This window comes from Aquila chrysaetos, chromosome 17, assembly GCF_900496995.4.
Source record: "Aquila chrysaetos chrysaetos chromosome 17, bAquChr1.4, whole genome shotgun sequence".
NCBI classification, from domain to species: Eukaryota; Metazoa; Chordata; class Aves; order Accipitriformes; family Accipitridae; genus Aquila; species Aquila chrysaetos.
In genome coordinates, this window is record NC_044020.1 from 26,567,108 (window position 1) to 26,589,497 (window position 22,390).

The 22,390-nt window shown below is 42.2% G+C and overlaps 1 protein-coding gene and 1 long non-coding RNA gene across 9 annotated transcripts in view; one reads left to right on the forward strand and one right to left on the reverse strand.

Moving 5' to 3' along the window:
- The window catches only part of WNT7B (Wnt family member 7B), a 98,422-nt gene that overhangs the window by 36,607 nt on the left and 39,425 nt on the right, over positions 1 to 22,390 (forward strand). For all 6 annotated transcript variants that reach the window (XM_030041211.1, XM_030041210.1, XM_030041209.1 and 3 more), the window contains one exon: positions 18,988 to 19,214. In XM_030041211.1, coding sequence (XP_029897071.1) covers positions 18,988 to 19,214 — 227 coding nt within the window. The remainder of the gene's footprint in view (positions 1 to 18,987; positions 19,215 to 22,390) is intronic.
- The window catches only part of LOC115352673, a 41,181-nt gene continuing 39,764 nt past the window's right edge, over positions 20,974 to 22,390 (reverse strand). For all 3 annotated transcript variants that reach the window (XR_005930769.1, XR_005930770.1, XR_003927226.1), the window contains one exon: positions 20,974 to 21,830. This is a non-coding gene — a long non-coding RNA (uncharacterized LOC115352673). The remainder of the gene's footprint in view (positions 21,831 to 22,390) is intronic.

Sequence of the window (22,390 nt, forward strand, 5' to 3'; positions counted from 1 at the left end):
GAGAAGGTTTTTCCAGTTCAGCACTGCAGTCATTGGGTGTCGAGAGGGAAATAGAGGGAGAACATCAGTTTCCAGAAACTTACTAAAATAAATGTGCCAAAATTTTTTTTGTCCTCTCATTCTCAAATTAAAAAATGCACAAACTGTATCTTGGAAGAGCTGGAGGAGAATTTCTTTTATAACTGGAAAAAAGCCATCAGGCAAACACCCACTATTGAATTATCACTTTTTTTATCTTGGCTATGTAGAGTTTTATTTTCCTTTGCAATCCCTGTATTTGTCATGCTGAGTCATCTAAGGTCGAGCAGCTCAATCATTTCTGCCATAGTGCATATCTTTTCTGGGATCGCTGTTGCCATATTTGCATATTGCAGCTGTTGGTACCACCAGACCCTGCTTAGCTTGGGTACCGCTAGCAGCGCAGTGTGGTGCTTGGCGTGGACCAGCAGCCCTACCAAGCACAGCTTCTTCAGACCAGACTGCGTTCCCTTCTGCCTTCTTTACATTGCTTGGTCTCTTGTATAGATCTTCCCACGCTGCTGTCACAGCTGTGACCACGTTATGGACATAGGTGACACTCTAACAATGGAGGGCAGCAGGTTTGGTCTATGAAGTCTCTGTCTCCCAAGATTTCCAGTTTTTTCTGGTCTTTCCTATCTCATTCCTGGAAGTTATTAGCATTTCAGCCAGGTCTTGCTGTAGACTTCAGTCAGTAAAAGTGACTTTACTGGGCCTTATACCTTATACCACAAACTATTTTATTTCTCTTTTCGGTTTACATTTTCCTTCTGAGTAACTGATTTTTTTGTCATGGGAAACATTTCTTACTCTTGATGAACTTTTGTCTGTGTTAATGTTTTATGCAGTGTTATTGTGTGGAGATGGAGGATACACTGTGCTGAACAGTTGGTAGAATGGAGAATAATCCCTTCACCAAGAAACTAACTGTCAATGTTTATGTCTTTCACTGAAATAGCACAAGGGTGGTTTTGAGCTAAATAACCAAACTGGCTAGAGAACTGATCATGACATTTATGGTTCAAAAAGGGTCTATGGTATAAAAATGATTATGATGTCAAGCTTCCTCTTTGAAGTCTCCAGTTCTGTGAATCACATTTTCCTTTACTAGCAAGACGAGAAGGGTGATCACCCTCTTCTGTGCAGTGTGGATTCATTCACTGCCATTTCTAGAAAGCCCTGAGTCCTCAAAGTACACGATTTAAGTTCAAAAGTAGTAAGCCTATTTCAGAAGTCTGGCCATACTGTAAGCCAGCTGTTTTGCCACCCACAATTCCTCTGTAGTAGGTTATGGCCAAAATCAGTCCTGGGATCACTTCACTTCTCCAGTCAGAAAGCATCCTAACAAACACACAAAATCATACACCTTTTCTTTCTGAGTTACACACATGTACCTACCCTTTGTATGTGTTGTGTGTCATGAATGTACGATATTTCTGTCCCTTCTGAAGGAGTCCCCAAACAGTTGCAAGGCCTCTGACATGTGTGCTCAATTCTACATTCACAGGGTTGTCCCACTGGGCCATAGAGTTAAATACCAAACCATGTCTAAATTCCGAGGTAGAATCATTCAATTCAGAACTGGAAAATATCAGCCATTCAGTAGGAAACAGTATCACATTTATTCAAGTAGTGAGCAGGTTTCATGCCCCCAGCTTTACCAGAAAAAAGCTAGAACGGTCATTGTGCAGAACAAATGCAGAAAAACTGTTTGAACAGAAAGAGGACAATACAACATATAGTTAATACTTACAGGAATTTTACACAGGCAAGTATAATTATCTGATTTTCCATCAGTTTTCTGATTCCAGAAAATGCCAGAGAATTTTTCACACCACAAGAGATCAAGCCCTCTGTTTCATCTCTGGGAGGCAACATCAAACTGTAGGACATGCATCATCATCTATCACCATGTATTTTCATTGTGAATTAGGCATTTGGTATCTCCAGAGGAACTGGATTTTGGGTTAGCATGAGATCGCATTGTTTTGTTCTACAACAAAGACATTGATTCTTGTTAGCTTTTGGGAGTTGCTTTGTGATGTTTGGATTGTATTATCAGGATCATACACCATATGGGTTAGTTATCAGATCCTTCATGAAGCTATAGTTTTCCAAACACTAAACAAAAAACCCCAAAGGGACGATTTTTTTACTCTTCTACTTCTGTAAGACAGAAAGAATGCTGTGGATTTTTTTTTTTTTTTTGTCTTTCTGGTGACAGGAAGTTTTGAAGCATAACAAACAGGATGCTTAAAAGAGGTCTAAAGTATACTTCAAGACATGGCATTAAGGTATTATTTTATAATACCTTTTTTGTGAAAGCATTCAAAACATTCTTTTTTATTAAAGTTACTGAACAAATACGTATAGTGTTCACTTACTGCCACTAGCTTTTCCTTTAAAATAAAGATTTTTACAGCATTCTGTAAGTATTTTTTAGAACACATCAGAAGTCAGGATAAAAGCACTCAGCTTGGAAAACACTAGCTACCACAGGAAGAGCTTTGGGAGGATGGATTTTGAACAGCATGAACTGTGATTTTTTTTCTGGGCATCTGTGGGGTGGGCTTCCCCACACAGAAAGGCAGTTTGTGTCTCATGGTCAAATTTTCAAAATAAGCAAGATTTCTGTTGACCCTCCAAATGGGTGGCCAACTCATCACAAAGAATTGTCTGTCAACTGAGTAGATTTGTGACAGGGGTGAGTGGTCCTACTTACGGACTGAACCCATGACCTCCTAATCCTATCTCATGTGTAGTGCCTGCTAGATTGTTCAATGGTCATTAGACCTGGGTGAACAATTTGGACGAAAAAATCGAGCTATTCTGGGGATTAAAGATCCAAAGAAACCAAAACCCAGCTCCCAAAGTTACTTTGGGCTTTCAGCTTCCACACAATTTTGTATTACAGTGATGTCTTTCCCATGCTACATGTTTGTTTTGCCATGACAGTAAACTTTCATCCTGGATCCTATAGGCTAAGCTAGGAAAGCTTGAGGATATGGCACAAATGCTTTGTGTGTGAGCTAGAGAAACTGGAGTTTAAGGATTCACTTTGATGGAATAATGCAATGGTAATCCAATAAAATCAGGCACTTTGATTTTTACTAGGGATGAAATGCTCAGAAGTTGAATAAAAAAAAGTAAACGCTGGCTTAATTCTAGAGCTGTTTATTTAAAGTGGTATTGGATAGAAAGTTTGATGCCATGTTCTAAAGGAAATCCATGAATTATAGCAAATTCAGAAGCATCTAGCGACTTGGACTCAATCTTAACTCCTAGGGCCCCTTGAGTCTACGGATTGGCCTAGAAATCAAACAAAGAGAGACTGCATTTCAGGCTGCAACTGAAAGACACTTTTTCACTAACACATCATTCCGTACAACAAAAACTTCTTTGGCTTTGTTTTGAGACATGAGAGAATGACCCAGTTAGGCTGGAAGTGATGCTACTTCATTTCTCTTAGCCCGTTCACAGATCTCCGATTAGAGCAATTCTCCTGCGCAGTTGTTCCGATTCTCGGAAGTGCAGTGAAACCAAAACAGGTCAAGCCTATTTTGGCTATCGTTTACTGGGAAACTCATTTCCTCTGCTGTAATTCCACACAATACTGCACCAAAACTTGGTTTAGATTTATTCAGACTGTGTATCAGTGGGAGCCAACATATGCAATATTTTTAAGACTCTTAAAATAGATGTTTTTAAAACATGACCTTTTTGTATTTTAAGTATTTAGTGAGGGTACTTTTACTTGCCAGAATTTACCGTCTCAGACACTAAAACCTTTAAGGTAAATATCAAGCATAATCTATGCAAATTGTGTTTCTACACTTTTTACCATACTTCCCCTCCATCTGCCCCACGTTTTCAAAGAAGTCAGATGCTGCAACTCCCCTTATTTGCAAATCAAAGGAGTGCTGATAACTGGACGCTAATTGCACAACTGCTACTGTTCCACTAATGAGGAGGTGAGACACAAGTTCAAGGAGTCAAAATATTTTTGCAGGGCCCGTTTGACACAGGTGCAAGATAGCCTTAACACTGGGTCCATGCAGGAACTGAAGAAGTCAGAAGCAATGGAAACTCACTGTAAAATGAGGACTACATAGTCACTTTACTTCAGGTCTCAACCCTGTTTCTCTCCTCCCTCCACATGTACCTATTTTCAGATTTGGCAGCGTTTTGCTTCATTTTCCTCCTATATCGCTACGAAGGATACAAAGGAAGACCTCAGTGTTGAGCCAGTATTGGTTTTGATACACCCAATATATTAAGTTTCACTTTCAATATGATACCAACAATTTCTCAAATCAGCTCATTCCCCCTCACCTACAGCTATCCCAGGGTGTGGTGGGTAATCTAGCATGGGTAGTCAGGGACCCTCAGTATTGCAGATGGCCTCAGGTCTCTGGTCCTTAATTAAGTTGGTGGAGCCGGTCATCCCCCTCATACAGGACAGTTCTCCGCTGGACCAAACCCGAGAGGAGCAGCACTCCTGCCTTTTCTGCTACGTGCCTTTTCAGACTGTGGGATGAAGGAAGGAGGGACACTTTGGGGTTTGGTTTGGGACATAATGTTGGTGAGCAAGGAAGGGTAAGAGCGTGATATAGAAGATACCCACTGATCACTGCTGTATTGAGGTATTACCCGAACTAGAGCTAAGGGCAGCCCAGGATCAGTAGGTAGCAGGCAACATCCAGAATGGCACTAAATGTGTGGGCCAGCAAACCCAGTTATCTTATTATTGCATCCCTGTGAGGAGGAGAGGGGAGTGTCTTATTTCCTTCGGTGCCAGTCATGATATTCAGTTTATCTTCTTGTGCAGAAAAATGTGGACCGGTGGGAGGGAACATTGAATAGAGCAATGGAAATGATCAGAGGTCTCATGCCTGAGAGGAAAAGTTGAATGAGGACTGTTTTGCTCTGCAGAAGATTTATAAAAAACGTAAAAGATGGTGCAAGACCTCTGGGGAAAAAATATTCTGTTTCCACTGAGCATCAGAGAAAAAACCCTGAGCTTTAATTGTAGAAATTTAGGGAAAATTAAGTTAGGGTGTTTTTATAAATAATACTAAGTATCTGTCAGGAGTGAGAAAGGTGTAGCTGATCCTGCCTCAGGGAAGGTGGATGGACTGCTGTCTCCTCAAGGTCACTTTCTGTGCTATTTACTCCCTTCTGTTGTTAATACTGTGCCTTTCCATCACCATTCAGACAGAAGTGATTACCACATTGCTTTCTCACAAAACTCTCACCAGGGAATGCAGCTCATTCAATCTCCAGCATTTGTGGTCTTGTAATATCCTAACGGGAGCCTTTCAATGTAAGCACGCAGCGGCCAGCTCTGCGCACTGCTGCGCATACAGATGCCAGTCCAATGAGTGCTTTGGCATGTGCTTATAGATTCTTCGATGCACGCATTCTGCTGCTACACTTAAAGATAGGCATGAGCTTTGTTTTGACGGGGTTGGTTTAACACCATATACAAAGGCATGTCATATCATCTGGGTAACCACTGGGAGAAACTAAGGATGCAGGCTGCAGATGTCACACCTTAGAGCATGTCCATGACTATCCTTGGCTATAATCACAACCCTTTTTAACTGACCTCACCTTCTGAGTAGTGGGTAAGTACCATAGGGCTTAATGATGTTTAAGTGGTAGGTTTTTAGGAAAATTTGAGAGTTTCATGACTTAATTATAGTCTATGATGCTGTTGTTAGCTTAAGTTTTTCTTCTCTAGAATGGTTAAATGTAATTCAGAGAGAAATGTTACGCTTCCCTATCAATTTCTATTGCACTTAAGGGTGAAAAGGTGAAAAAAATCAGTGGCAAAAGAATGACAGCATTGGGAAAAAACCAGAGGAAGTATTCGTTAGCAGTGAAGGAAGATTTATCTAAGAGTGTGAGGCTGGCAGAAGATGAAGACGAGTGTGGCTCAGCTGTAGCTGTTAAGCCGTGCTTAACCTGCCCTGGGTGCTCGCTGACTGACACGGAGTGTGCCACACCATCTGCTTATATACCCTGTAGATTTCATATGCCTCATTTCTATGTAGCTGTTTTAGTATCACCTCTGCTGGCTCAGCTGTGAATCCCAAACGTTTATTATCACTTACCTCTTTAAACACGTTCACTCTTCGGATCACAAGGCCATAAAGGGACTTCTTCAAATTGTTAGATTTAGAAAGAGAACTGGAGGAAAAAGGCGTGCAAGATGCCTATAGCCAACAGCATCTTCAGTTTGAAGACAAGAAGCAGCTAAATTGGGGTCCATATACAACATAACAAAAACGCAGGTAAATGCTTGCATGTGTATGATTGTCAGTGCGTTTGTGATCTTTTGAGAGAAGATTTTAGAAGGAGAAGTATTTCATCCAGCTGCTTTCACAAGCTTATAGCGATTTGCAAAAAGCCAGGGACACACCCAACATGGGCCACTGGGATAATAACACAGATGCACTATTTTTATGGCTGCCTACCAAATTTAGAAACTCCCTCTGGAAAAACAACTCAAAATGGGTTTTGCTAATCCTTCCGAACACCTGGAATAAGCTCAACAAGCCAGGGAACTAGAAAAGTTACTGTGTGGTTTACCATGGCTCTTACATCACTCAAAATTAAAATTTTGAAATAAGCAGCTGAAAGAAACCTTAGAAATTCATGGATAGCCCTGTTGGGTGTTACATTGTTTTGCGCCAGTGTTGACAGTTCAGATTATAAAACATAGTGGTTTTGTTCGCAGAAAGCCCACATGCTGAATACAATAACATTTTGAATGTTTGGAAATCTGCATAGGAAATATATTTTTTATATTCTACAGTTTCTGGGGGGTCCCCCCCTTTTTTTTACCCTCAAGGCTTTCTCAGACTGCAGCCATTTTGCAGTAATGTCCAACTTCTGGGAACAGATCTGAAGGTCTGATGAGTCTCGTAGTGTACTAACAACCAAACCCTGTTTCCTTCTCTTACTAACGTGAATAACCTCACGTAGACAAACCGTCTCACAACTTCAATGGGATAATTCATGTAAGGAAGTTAAGCATAATTTATCTACCTGATGGATCAGAATTTCTCTTTGCATGATTATCAAGAGCCAGTGGGAGTTTCACTGGGTGCAAGGAATGCAGGCCTGCCCCATAAAAGCGACAAGCAGTTTTGCTTACAGTTGGTTATGATGGTGCAGAAAGGCTGCACATAATTTTCTCACTGGGAAATAAAGGTCACCAAACACACTCTGAAGGGAAAATGCTAGATTAGTTAACACACCAATAGGCTATTAAAAAAAAAATTTTTACAAGCGCAGTTCAGTTTGGTATTTGCTCAAAAATATGCTGCATTTTTTTTTTCTTTTGCTTTTACACAAATATTAATTAGAAGTATACAAAACCTACCAAATGCAGCATTTCTGCACTCCATATTTCTTAGGTACCTGCCTTAGTGCAAAGCTTCTACTTCTTGGATTCATTTTGGGATTTGGTGTTTACTATGAAGTCTTCATGCAGGGACATACTCTGACACATTTACTTAGGCTGACTTGCAGCTTAATAGCAAATTTCCCACTGAAGCAAACTGAGCTACATGACCAGGAAAGCACAAAGGGTGTCAACTATGCGTCTAGCACATTGAAATCTGTGATATAGGTCTCTTGTATTTAATATGCTGGTCCTCAACGCATTTTCCTTCTTCAAATCAAGGCTTTGCAAGATCTCATCGGAGCTGTGCAGGCTGAAGGGGACTTTCAGGGCACCTCTGTTTGAGGAGCACGCTCACGTTGCAGCCAGCCTAGAGAGCTCATTTAAAGCTACCTGTCTAGCCGTAGCACAACCTCCTCATTGCCAAACCTGTCCGAGGAGCAGGACAAGTACCCAGGCGATCAGCCCGTGCCGATCTCGGGTCTATGGCGGTCACACTGCAACTTCTGACAGGTCACCTAAAGCTAGTCTGGGTCTGTCTGCATGAGGCTGAGCTCACGGCTGGGTGCTGGTGCAGAAGTGCCCCGGTCTGAGACATGGGCCGGCTGTGCAACTACTCTGCGTCTCCAACACCAAGGACGGGAGGGAGGCTGTGTCTGCTATGTCACCTAAAATTGAACAGATGCCACTCTGCTGCTTCCATTAGCTTGTGCCGGTGTAATTTTCTGTGGACTCTCTTTCTGGTTGTGCCAACCTGCCACTGAGTAATGTGACATGGCATTTTGCTTACTGGTAGCAACATGACAGTACTAACCACAGGATGGGTGCGGGGTCTCTAAATCAATAGAAAAATATTAGAAGAGACAAAAATTCTTGATTCCAAAAGCAGATCACCTGGGAGAAACTGCGATGTAATTAGTTATTCTGAAAAAGGGCAAAGAATACCTGCGTTCTTGCCAAACCTGGAGGGGTCAATGGTTTCTGCTTCTGGGACTTTGTGTTTCTTTCCCAGTTTTTCCCACATCTTGGAAACAATGCCAAGTGTGTTCACTATAAATGAGTGTACACCAACTAGTGTAATCTGAGGGAAAGGTGAAAGTGGGCCATTGAGGAGGAAGAAGTCTCTGCAACCAAATTGGGAGTATGTCAAGGAGCCAACCAGGATCTGCCTGGTACACTTGGGCGCTGCCGAGGACGCGCCCCGTCCTCACACTTGCTTCCTTACCTCCTGCACACTTGCGCGGGAGAGGCTGCCCTTCCCCTGACGGTGTATCATCCCAAAGCTCCATCAGTTGTAGAGAAAAATCAAGAGAAGACCTTACCAACAGCCCCTGTGTTGGCAGACAACGGTCTTAAGTGGGACAATTAGAGCAGATGGGAAAAACAAACACTGCTGCTGTTTTGAGCAATGCACCCATTCCAGCTCTAGAAACAGGCCAATAAGCAAACATGACGGCATCAAGCCTATGGGGTTTTGGTTTTAATTTTGTTTATGGATGTTATTTAATTTCATATCCCAATATCTCATGGCCTTAGCAAAGATTTACCACTGTGACAATGGTGGTAAGGAAAGGAAAAGAAGAAACAGATCATGACTCGGAGTATATTTGTGTATCCAGTGTATAAAAATTCAATGTCACTGACAAAGTGAATTTAATTTTTTTCTCTTCTGCTGCTAATTCAAGACCAGTCAGACAGCTTGATTTATGGTCATATATCTGTGCACGAATAGCAACCTCCAGTGGTCATTTAGTCCAAATTGCACATTGTGTGTGTGGTCAATACGGCGTCTCCACCTCCCTCACTTAAAAGGACCTCTGAGACTACTTTGTGTGGCTTTTCAGGTGTAGCTTAAAGCCACATACATGCTTTCTTAACAGCCATTGCAAGTGTAGTCTTAAAATTAACACAAAAGACTAAATTTTCCAACATAATGGTTCATTAGTAGATTCTCAGAATTTATTCTCATTGACTGCTCTGTTCTCGGCTAACAAAAATGAGTTCCTACACGAACCACCACAGCAGTAAGGCCAGATGATTTCCTTTTGGGAAGCAGGTATCTTCCTTTCCTGTAGACCCACTATTACATGCTTTCCTCTTTCAATTTTTGTATCACGTCCATGGAAGCCCTGTACATGCAAAGCCAAAAAATTAAGATATATCATATACTTAAATGTTAAATAGAAAATACAAGAAAGCATGTATTTGAAAATAGATTCCACTAATGGCCCATCTTTAAGATTTAAAACCCACAAATGCATACCTGCTATTAACTGAATGACATTTTAGAGCAAACTAACCAAGGAATATGTGCTTCTGTGCATAAGAACCATTCTACCATGGTTTCAGAGCCACACCATAACTGTGACACACATTCATCAGATCTCACAAATTAAGCGGGGTATGGTCTTGCCAAGTCTTGGACTTTGCATGAAGGACTTCTTCATCTTTCCCTTTCCCTTTTAACCTTTTCACAGGGGAGAGCAGTCTGCTAAACTTTGGACAAAGCCAAAACATACACTCCAGTTATGGTTAATTAAGGCTTGGAACGAATAGTTTGGAAAATGCCCATATCTATGCATATGTCATGTGCGATGGAGAGAGTTTATTCATTCTTACTCGCTATACGAAAAACATAACAAAAGCATGGATTTTACAACTTGAAGTGTGAAATTTTTATTTCTCCATAATATTGAATTGTTTTGGTGTAGACACTGAAAATCTGCGGCTTATATCTTCCAGCCTTTTTGTTGTTTCAAAGTTGTATTCGCCCCCAGGGGAACTGCAATATCCCACCACAGTTATTCTGAAAGGTAATTTCGCTTTCCACTGTGGTGGATCACTCTTCAGCAAACAACTCTGTAACTTTCTGTTAGATATCAGCATGACTCTTTTTAGTGCTAAAGGAAAACAGCAATGGGATGGAAGGCAAATAATAGTGCTAGACATCAATACCAACTGCAAGTGCTCAGCAGGCGTCTTGGCATTCAGGAATGGACATTTTTGTAACTGATGGTGGAAGTTGCTTGGTACTTTGCAGGGCATAACACAGGTGTGTGGATGCTTGCAAAACTGAAATGGTAGGTCTTGTTAACTGTGTTTATATAGCCATAAGAAAAACATTGTATGAAACAGAAGTGTTTCAGTTTGATTTCTAAATCTGACAAGGTCCTGGGTTTTTAAAAGGAATCAAATCATTTTATATCTACACCATTTTTCATTAAACTTACTCAGATAAGTTCAATTATGCCATGTGTGTCACCACTCTCATCACTGACAAGACCAAAGCGGGAATATTCCAGCCTTTCACAAATTGCCACATGCATGCCAGGAGAGCTGTTGCCTTCTTGCAACTTCCAACACAGGCCTATCAGTTTACTCTGGTTTAGCAAACGAAACGCTTATTGAAACCCAAATTGCTTTGGAATCAGTGTTTCCCGCACTTCAGATATTTTAACATCCTATTTTACTTTTATTGATTTTTATATATACAAGATGTCAATGTTTTCCACCATATAACAAGATGCCCCTAGAATAATGTGATTGGCGACACAAAAGAAAAAGCTTGTTATATAGTAGTTTGCCATGCAAATTCAAAATGCCTGCTGTAAGACAGCAAAAGTCCAATGTAAATGTAAATGTCCAATTTGCCAGTGTGAGCCATACAATAGGACATTATGAGGCATGTGAGGCATTTTTGTTTTCTGTGACTCTTCCCTTGGTGTAAAAAAAATGGAATACACGTACACTAGATATGTAACAGGTCTTCAAGATATCCTGTTACGTATCAAGTGTTGCCTCACTGGCTGATGAATAAAAATTATTACACTGGATCAGCCATGCACCAAATAAGCTATGGGTCAACTTACAGTCAGATTGGATTGTCATTTTGAGGATAATTCTCAGGAGACATCGTGCCAGAAATACTCCTGAATCTTAGATACTTTTGCTGTCTCTTGCTCTGGCATGACCAGTAAGAATCATCGAAAGGCCGGTACCAAGCACCGGTGGGATCTGTGACATCTGGTGAGTTAAGAGAGTCAAATTTTGTCTCTAACCACTACCAGCCCTCCTACTCTGCCATAATGCTATTTAGATTAGGCTCCTGGGCCCTCACTTGGAGCGTCTCGCATTAGGAAGCCAAAGCAAGTGCCACCCCCCAGCTATCCTCCATTTTGGGCTCAGGACCGCCGGTGATCCTATGGTTTTGCACAGCAACTAAAGACACAGTGCAAGCTACAAACCCTTCTTGTAGAGGAAGGCGCCCTGTTGAGTAGTGGGGCTTTTACCGCCTCCATTTTGTCTCATAACGTTCACACCTGCCCTGCTGTTCTGGTACTCGGTGTAGGCCTTTCTCTGCTATACGCTAGAGAACTGGTCGGGTAAACGCCACATCAGCAGGGATTGCATAAAAACGTCATTTCTGAGGAGCTGGAAACGTGCGGGCCCCGAGGACGGAGCCTCGTCGGAGCCGGTGCTCGCTGCCGCGGTGCGGCCTGTGAGCGCGGGCGCTGGGGGAGCAGGCAGCCCGCCGCCACGCCGGCGCCGTGACCGGGGACGTCTCTCCGCTCCCCTCCTTCCTCCTGAAGGCCCATCGTTCGCTGCCGGCCGCGTAGCAGCCGTCCTGTGCCTCCCCGCTGGCGTGAATCCAAGGTGCTGCTGACGTCCCCCCCGCCATCACTATCGCGTCCTTGTTCCCACTCCTCTCCAAAGCAGGCACTTAGCCCGAGGCACGCTCTGCCCTTGTACGACTCGTCCCTCGATTTACCTATCCCACCACTTTTTCATTCTTGACCACGCCAGCAACCGCGCTACCTGATCTAGCAGGGTCCTTTTTTGGGTGACCTCCTCAGAGAAATCTCTGTTCCTTCGCTGGGAGCGAACACGTTGCTGTCCACGGCCCCCAGGTCCGAAGGCTCGGCTTGGAGCTCCAGCAGAGACGAGCGCGCCGCAGGACAGCACCGTGCAGCCCTATTGGATTTCCATTTCAATAAGACGTGCGCCGAACAACCGTCTCCCAAAGCCGGCAGTGGAAAACAAAACTGAAAGCCTAAACATATGCAGATGTCATTCAGAGCCCGGGACGCTCCTGCCAATTTCTGCAACTGATGCACGCTCAAAATATTTACTTAGGAATTCTTAATTAAGTAAACCATTCGGTAGCGGTGTACTGTTTCAGATGTGTTGCAGTGTCATCACAAAATATGTCGGTGGCTCCTTCGAACAAAGAATCCATTATGGGGATTTTTTTATCAGAGACGGTGGGGTAAGTTTTCGGTACAGCGCGCCGAGGTTGAAGTCGTGCAGCTCCTCTGCCGTTAATGGGATTCGTGCGGCTAAATCCCTTCATTCCTTGCTGAAAATGAACCCCCTGCCCAACAGCAGCTTCAGGTGAATATCGAGTAGCAGGGTTAGGGGTGAGATCACGGTGACCTTACGGGCGCCTGTTCAAAGGGCTTGCAGTAAGGCTGGCTCAGCGGCGCAGGGGAAGCGTACACTGTGCTGCTGTGCAGCCAGGAATACAAATGAGTGAGGGTGTTGGAGAAGAAGGTGTAGCTCCTGAAGTCGCTCCTGGCTTGCAATAAAATATTATTTGCCCGGGGAGCAAGGACTGGTAAGAAGAATTTTTAGGACAGGGTTTTGGGTTTTTTTTAATCAAAAGTTTAAAATCAACTTGGTTAAGTGCCTCATCTGTATGGAAGGTGTTGTTGGTTTAATCTCTCTGTTTTACATCTTCTCTTGTTATATATTTGTTGGAACTGAATTTTAAGCTCTTTGGAGAAATCTCAGTACACATCTGTGTCTGCACAGCAGCTTGGGGACAACTCTGAAGGCTGGTTAGTTACTGCTGTTTATATGTGGACAGTTCTATTTCATCATTTTGTCAAAATTCAGATTCTTCTAACAACAGTAAAAATTAGAATTTTCCTCATGTAGTTCATGTGGTTGTACAACTGTCCATTTTAAGGATTTACTTTATATTTATATATTTTCTACTTATGCAAAGACTCTAAGACCCTCTACAAAATACAGTTTGAGTGATGACCTTCCTATATGCGAAATTCATCTGAAGTTGCAAGAACATGGTAACATTTGAAATCAATGAAATGACTAGTTAAGCAAATGCCTACATTTGCAAATATAAAATAGACACTCAAGAAAGCAAATTATGAATGAGGATTACATTTCTCTCTGACAAGCAATACTGCATTAAATTTTATGTTCTTAAAACTGACATGATTTTAAGCCTCAGTGTTTAATTTCTGAAGTGTTTTCAAAGACCTTTCACTTCTATGAATTGCTTGGAATACAGTAATTTTTATGGTTGTGAACTTTCAGTTTTGTGAAAAGGAAAGCTGTAGTTGTTTAAGTCCTGAAGAGAAGACATAACCATAATAGGAAATATATTTTCAGGGAGAATTTTCATTTTTTTTGCAGCAGTAGTCATCTGTGTTTGCATAATTAAACAAGCATTATTTCAGAAAATAGGCTGAAATTTGTCTCCCACTGCCATGAACTTTTGCTTGCTATGACTGCAGTTATAGTTATTTTTTTCAAAGAACGAAAAACTTGACATTTCAGGATTCTGATGCAGAAACCAAGCCTTTGAAAACATCGGTCCTCAGGTTTAGTTTGTCAGAAGTTTGAACTGCAAGGTCCTATCCAAGCACAGATTTAGATCAGTGGTTTTTTTCTTTGGATGTAACTCTGTTTATAACTATTGCTCCACTTCAGTGCTGGTGTTTCCCTTGGATTAATGACTAAGTGATGAAGAAAGGTGAAGACTCTCCATATGCCAGCCACTACCGTTAATTGCTTAGGAAACATGACATTATTCCACTAACACTGTTTAGTTGGATAATCCATGTGGATGATATTTAATTGGATAACCCATGTGGATGACCCGACATAGAACTCGGAAGCACACGTGTGGGGTGGGGGCTATCACGGTGTGGGATGGTGACAATTACCATAAAGTGCACCAGAAATCTTAACATAATGCTGCGCTCAGGATTTCCTTGTGATAAGACCCAAGGGAGTTTGCACCACAGGGAAAGATTAGGTGGGAGAAGATGCCAAAATGTGGCATGGAGGGATCTGCCTTTTGACAGTTATAAAGTGAAACATTCTCCATCTAGTAAAAAAAAAAAAAGTAGCCTTCAACCTGCCAAGGGGCAGGAGCATGGCACAACCCTCCTGAATGTGTGATGGACACACAAACTGAGGCATGCCACAAGAAATAGCGGACAGGAGGCTTGAAATGCTGTTGGGTGCATTTCTTTAATATAAATAAAGTTTTCCAAAACCTCAGTTTCATGATTCAGCATTTCTTTTGGCACTGAAATTATAGTAACAATTTAAAAGTAGGTTAAACAAGTCTGAGGGAATATGCTGGTAAGTTCAGGCCAGAGAGGGGGAAGTCCCTGGAAGTAATAATAAAAAAACTAAGACCCCCTCCACCCCCAATAATTGCAGTTTAATTACTTTTATGAGGAATGTCTTAAAGCACTTTACAAACACATAATAATTACGATATCCTCACAATACCTTCCGAAGCAGATACAATCATGCTTATTTTCTGGATGAATAAACCGACCCACTGTATTAAAACACTTTGACCAAGGCCTGCTCCAAAAACAAGGGGACAACAGAGAATACTCTCTTTAACCTGATTATGAGACAGTAGCAATGTGTATGGAGGAAGAAGCTAAACTGAAAATTATATGTGGGGTAGATACTGTTGCTAACTCTTTCTTGCTTTTTTTTGTTTTGAAAGTCTTAAGTTTTTGCTGCCCAACTTGAGATAACAGTTAGTGGAAACTGGGGGCTCAGCACTTTTAAAAAAATTATGTCAGAAAGTTATCTCATAGCTTTTATCAGTATTTTTATTTTTATTTTTTAAAAGACATTTATATAATATACGAATAATTTTTATATATAATTTTTATCAGTAATTTGGTCACGTGATCTCAGTAAGTCAATGACCATCGGGCATCCAGGGGACCAGAACGGCCTGTCTTGCGCACGTGTGTCAAGCATCAACTTAAATTTTGAATGCTTGTGCATGTCTGTTTCTCACAACGCAACGCCGGATTCCTTCAGGATTAGGTTTTCCTGGAAGGGTCAGTGTCTGAAGCAGCCCCTGCTGCAAGGAAAACAGGTTAACGGATGGGGAGGTCTTGCAAGACGCTTGGGCACCTGCTTTGTCCTAGAGCACCAGGCAAAGCCAGGTGGAGGAGCGGGGTAGGGATGAGGCACAGCCTGGGGCACCCGCAGAACCGCTGCATGTGCCAAGGCAGGGAGGTGTTGCTGCCAGGGAGCCCTGGCTGCTGCTCTGCTCTGAAGAATGGCTGTAGAAATTCACCCTTTTCTCAGCTGACCCACTGCCTGTGCATCCCGGCAGAGAGCAAGAGGCTGACTTGGGTTCCCTTCAGCCTCCCTCAGGGAGAAGAACCACGGACTAAGATGTAGTGGCAGAGTCCCCTGTTCCCCCGGCATCTTCAGGTTACTTACTCTCTATGAGACATCTTTCCCTTGCCATAACTTTAAAACCATGGAAGGGCCAGACCTGGATCCTAACAGGATTTGGGAAAGGGTCTGGCAATTTAAAGTCATCAAAGAGTGTATGTTTCTGAATACAATACATCAGCTATAGAGGAAAAATACTTTTCTTTGCGTTTTACTGCAATTGTCGTGGTTTAACCCCAGCCAGCAAGCAAGCACCGTGCAGCCGCTCGCTCACCCCCCTCACAGTGGGATGGGGAGAGAATCAGAAGGGTAAAAGTGAGAAAACTCAGGGGTTGAGATAAAGGCAGTTTAATAGGTAAAGCAAAAGCCGCGCACACAAGCAAAGCAAAACAAGGAATCCATTCACCACTTCCCATGGGCAGGCAGGTGTTCAGCCACCTCCAGGAGAGCAGGGCTCCACCATGCGTAATGGTGACTTGGGAAGACAAACGCCATCACTCCGAACGTCCCCCCTTCCTCCTTCTTCCCCCAGTTTTATGTACTGAGCATGACATCATATGGTGTGGAATATCCCTTGGGTCAGTTGGGGTCAGCTGTCCTGGCTGTGTCCCCTCCCAACTCCTTGTGCCCCCCAGCCTGCTCGCTGGTGGGGTGAGAAGCAGAAAAGCCCTTGGCTCTGGGTAAGCCCTGCTCAGCAGGAACGAAAACATCCCTGTGTTATCAACACTGTTTTCAGCACAAATCCAAAACATAACCCCATGCTAGCTACTGTGAAGAAATTTAACTCTATACCAGCCAAAATCAGCAACATTTTCAGAATGTACATCTTGATGTGGAAAGTCACCGAATTCAGAGAGATATAAGCTCTATGAGCTGTGAAAGAAAACAACACTTCACTTCTCAGTATTGTGAAGTGCCTGATTTTTAAAAAATTAAATATTGATACTTTCCCCTGTGATTTTCATTAACTTTTGAAACCATAAGTTTATATATAAAGTGCCATTGTAAAGATCAGAGAATCTTATTATCTCTACATCAAACATGTTTGTTCGAAGATTATCATATCTCTTGGAAAGTCCTGATTTAAAGACATCCCAATTTAAATATTTTATTCAGTTGTTTAAGTAGAAGTGGGCCAGAAACAAAACCATATCTCAAAACCTGTATGAATCTTGGGGACTTGCTGGTTCCAGCTGATACTCCGGCTGTGCTGCTCAGGACCCACAGGAACATGAATTAAAGCTAGATCTGAGCACTCCTGCTGCAAACACTGCAAGTGGTTGGAGCTGCAACTACATTTTGTTCTTGTTTTTGTTTAATAGGCAGCACCGCGTGGCATGCATGCTCTATGTTTGCAATACTTTGTCTCTACATCTATAAACACCCCCCAAGCCATAAATAAAAGAACACAACTGGCAAATTTCTAATGGATTGTTATCTTTGGAAAAGATGCACAAATACCTATTAAAGGCAGAATGAATCATCATGGAGTTTCCATTCCACAGTAAAAGCGGTATTTCATTTTGGCCGGGGAAGAGTTCTCCATTTCACCCTTTTTGCTCTGGCTTTACTGTAGTTTATTGAAATAGCAAAATGAAACACTCTGATTTTGTTGAAATGCAACTTTTATGTAATTTTGCAGTTACCTTTGTGATGAAGTTGATAAATTCCTATAAAATTTTTCAATTTTGTTTAGTCAGCATTTTCCAAAAGGAGTATTTCCAGTTGGAAATTTTTAACTCTGAGAAGAAGGGCTTAAGTCAGTGTTCAAGATGGAGAGGAAAGTAATGGGGAAGTTCGTCTGTATCCTGTTGCTAACCTATTTATATACGGTGACTTCTGTTACTGTGAGACTCCACTTAAACCCAAGATGCTGCAGCTTGATCTGGGCGAGCATCTTTACATTACAGAGGCAGTCAACAACAGCATTTGACGCGAAAATGAAATTACCCATACGATTCAATACCAAGCTGTGACAAGCTGAAGAGAGGAGAGGGTTTGTGGAGATGCTTCCTTGCAGGTGCTGAGAAGCATCGACGCTCTCAGCACCCCGGTTTGCCAGCCGAGGAGCAGGACAGCCAGCTGAGCACCGTGGCAGTGGCTTTTCCAGGCTTTAGTTGCATAGCTGTCCCAGGGTCCATCACGCTATACTGAGCAAGGCCTGTTTTGCTAGCGCAGCTATACCGCTCTCTTTGCTCCTGCTGACTTGTCCAGAGCCAGTTGAAGCATCCTGGCACGGGCCTGGCTGGTACTTGGTATATGCGACCTGAGGCATCACTGAACGTGTACTCATGTTGTCTTATTTTTTAAAAATATTACCACTTAAAATGTAGCCTGTAAAGATGTTGAAAAATGAGCCTGTAAAGGTGTTGAAAAGTGAGCTGAATAATGGAAAATAAATGCTCTAAATTGAAAACATATGGCAGGTGCAAGTTTATGCAAACTTTATAATGAATTCTGAAAATATACTTGAAGAATGAGAACTACAAAAGTTTCTAGTCTGGATGGCACATATTAAGGATCACTCCTATGTGCTCCATGATATCTGCCAGACCTAAAAGCACAGTTATGCTGCTGAAATTTCATTAATCACCCAATACCCCAAGTGTAATAGTGGGCAAAATGGTTGGTAGCATCAAGTCATTCTCTAAATTGTGCTTAACAGTCTCAAATGAGGGATGGATGAACTGGCTGCAGTAACTAAAACGCTGAGCCTGAATCTACATAGGCCATTCAAAGCAGACAGAGGTTTCGGACAATTGCAGACAATCATCACTGTTTTTTGCTTTTAAATATGTCTTGCTTTCCACATCTCATCAGCTGATGGCTGTGTGTAGGACTGGAAGCAAAAGTGCCAAAATTCCATTTCTTTGTTGTTTCTGGCACAAATGGGATCAGGAATTACTGCAAGATTTCCAACCTCTTTTGCCAGACCAGAGAGGTTGGGATAAGTTGGCATAATTATGGGAACCCAACTTCCAACCCTTCCCCTTTTGCCCAGTGCCTTGCCTGCCACATGGCAGTACATGGCAAAAACAATTAATGGCCTCAATTTGGTTATAACGTGTCTTTCTGCTTTTTTTCTTCAGAGCTTTGTCATCCGTGGTGGCTTTAGGAGCTAATATCATCTGCAACAAAATCCCAGGCCTGGCCCCGCGGCAGCGAGCGATCTGCCAGAGCCGCCCTGATGCCATCATTGTGATCGGGGAAGGGGCACAAATGGGAATCAATGAGTGCCAGTACCAGTTTCGGTATGGGAGGTGGAACTGCTCTGCACTGGGAGAGAAAACAGTCTTTGGACAAGAGCTTCGAGTAGGTAAGGGTGTCTCTAATACAGTGCTGAAGTGAATACACTGGGGCTGGTTTTCTTTTAGCTTTCTCACTGCAGTCCTGCAAAGGTTTATAACCCTCCGGTATTTGCCTACTGGAGTTCAACAGGGATGCTCCATGAACAACTGTGGTCTGTATGCTTTCACTCATTGAAAAGTAACTGGCAAGTGACATGAAATCTCTAGTGATCTCTAGATGAAGTCATTCATATCTGTGCCACTTCATACCTAGCAATGACCCAGATGTTTGCACAGGCATCCAAGGGCACAGTCGTCACACCCTGTGAAAAAATACTTCCAATTGTCATCCTGTTAGAGGATGCCGTGATAACTGTGGTGCATATTATGGCCAATCAAAAGGGAACTAAAATTAGCTCCAAAAAATCCCTCTCCAGACTTCCCAAAAGCTTAAGTAATGGGAGAGTCCCAATCAACTGATGGAAGTATAGTGCATACGACACTGGCCTTCCAATGTACACCAGTGGTACATATCCATTTTAGTGTTGCTATCATATTGTAAAGAAAATACTGCAAGTGATTTAAGGAAGGAAACCTATTCAAAGAAAATAATACAGAACCTTGGCCTGACAAGATGTTAGCTGGCAGAAAATAAATTGATCACTTTCCATTTACCCTATGTCTGATACTATTTCATAGGGGAGATTATGCAATTTTTTTCCAGCACTGAGATCATTATTTTCCTCATGACCCAGCTGAGTATCCTTAGCCTGTTCCTAACCTTTCCCCTCTCCCTCAAGGGCTGCCCACTTACCATTCCCCATACTGTCTGCTGCTCAGTGTTGGGATAATATTTTGTAGTGTGTGGCTCTCACAAGGGTGCTCAGAGTGATACCATCCAGCTTCTCAGTGGGGTTGTAGCCTGTTCTTGTGTCTGATTCTTCTTTGGGTGACATCTCTTTCTCGAATTCAATGGTTCGGGTGAGTCTTGTGCCTCCAACACAACTGAATGTGGTCAGACACAAGATCTCGTTAAAACTGTGTGAAGAAAAGGCATAACATTTCATCCCATCAGTGCAAAGAGGAAAAGACTTATATGGTGCTTTGGTTGTTACTGGAGATCAAGGCTTTGGTTTTTTTTCCAACACCCTTGTGAAATGAATGCCAAAAGCTGAGGTACGCTTAAATCACCAATGGAACTGAATATTTTTTCAAAGAACTTGCAAGTCTGAGGTCTGGGCTTTTTAAGGGCACAGTGGCCTAGCTGTAAAGTGTTGTAATTGAATAAAGCCATTGGCATCAGGGGAACTGACTTACACCTGCAGAGAATCTGTCATATTCTGTGAGCATTACTCCACACCAAATCATAGAAGTGGAGAGGGCTAAAATTAATAATAAAAAGACCCAGTAAACCAAATCAATAGCAAAAGAAAAGTCTGAACTTTTTGAACTTCAGAAAGAAGTTTGGTAGAATTTGGGTTTGACGCTGAAAAGCTTGCGGTGAGGAATTTGCTCATCAGTGTCTCTTCCTGTATTTGTCCTAAGATATTTCTAATTCTGTTTAGCTAATACTTCTTGCCTAACTTGTTTCTTAAAAAGAGTATAAGTGGAAAGCATTAAATATTCTCAAAACACCATATACAGGAAATATAACCTAACATTTGACTTTTACCTTCAACTTTAAATGAACCAGAAAAACATCTAATCACTTGCCTTGACTATTAGAAGCACGGGTCCGGTCCTCCTTGGTTGGTCTTATGCTTGTTTGTCTTAAGTTGATGTCCAAAATGATGTTGCTGTCAGAAAATACAGAGCTGCCAAGTATGCCACTGTTGTACTTCTTCATGCTATGTTGCCTTGATCCGCCAAAGCTTGCAGGCAGGCTCTGACCCTTAGACAAGTAAGTCCTCTTAACTTCTGTGAGATCACTTATGTCCTTGAAGAGGCACACTCCGGAGGGTTGTACCAGAGTCGGTGTCATCACTAAGCTTCCTGGTGAAAAGGCTTTCACCGCTTCTGCTCTCCTCTGTGAGCTAAGCACCTTGTGTCACCTCATCAGCTCTATCCTTGTACTCATGAGTAATGACCCTCTTCACCAGAGAGACTCCTTTCATCCTCAGAAACCTTGCAAGTGAGCACAGTCCAAATACCTAAAGAGGACTACAAGTTGTGCCTGTGCTTTCATTCTGAACATTTCTATACAAAATAAGAGCTACAGGGAACAAAAATTGTTTGGCTTCAGGATGGACCAGCTATCAGGTTGGTCAGACTAAACAAAATTTGAAAAAACCAGGGTTTTCTTGAGCCACTGTTCGGGCCATATTTGCCAAAATGTTCACCAGATTCTTGACCTCTTCACCGAACCTGGGTGGTTTCTTGCAACTCTGAAATGACTGATGTGGAATTTGGTGGGTTCTTTTATGGCTTAACCCAAACACAGACAAAACTTGGCAGTTACAGCTGAGTTCTGCTTTGACATTTGTTGGGTGTGAAACCACACAAACTCTAACGGATGGAGAAGGTTTACATGACCCCTGCCAGCTGAGCCAGATGAGTTCCATGCAGGTCTATAAAGGATCCCATAATCCACATGTCTTTATTTGTTTTATTAGTAGAGTAGCACCCAGAGATGATGTGGTCAGTATCTAGGAAAAGGACAGGGTTTAGGAAGTGGTGTTATTACGCCAGTGAGGGGGGAAAAAGTAAAAAAAGGACAAAGCTTAAAAAAACCCCCAAACCACTTAAAAACACTTAAAGGTACAAAATACTTGTAAGCATAAATATTCACATGTGTAACAAAACACATCCATGTCTGACACATACAGAAACTCTAAACCAGACATTTTGGTCTGCCTGAACAGACTGAAGGAAGGATTATGACTAAAAAAGACAGGCATGTGTTTCACTTGACCCCAAGGAAAATTTATCTAGCTTCTTACCAAAACTGCTTAGGGAGATGAACAATCAAGGCAAGTTATTCAGGTCACAGGATGGAGAGGGCGAGTAAGCTATGATAGTGTGATATTAATTGCTCTCTATCTGTATGGGAAAGAGAGGACCTACTCTTTAGCCACTGGGCCAAGGCTCTACCACTAGCACTGACAAGCACAGATTTACGGTTATTCTAACTCGTATCCCGATGTAACACTCCCACCTCAAACTTCAAAGCAAACCGCCAGACTCACCCAACACGAGGTTTCTCCAA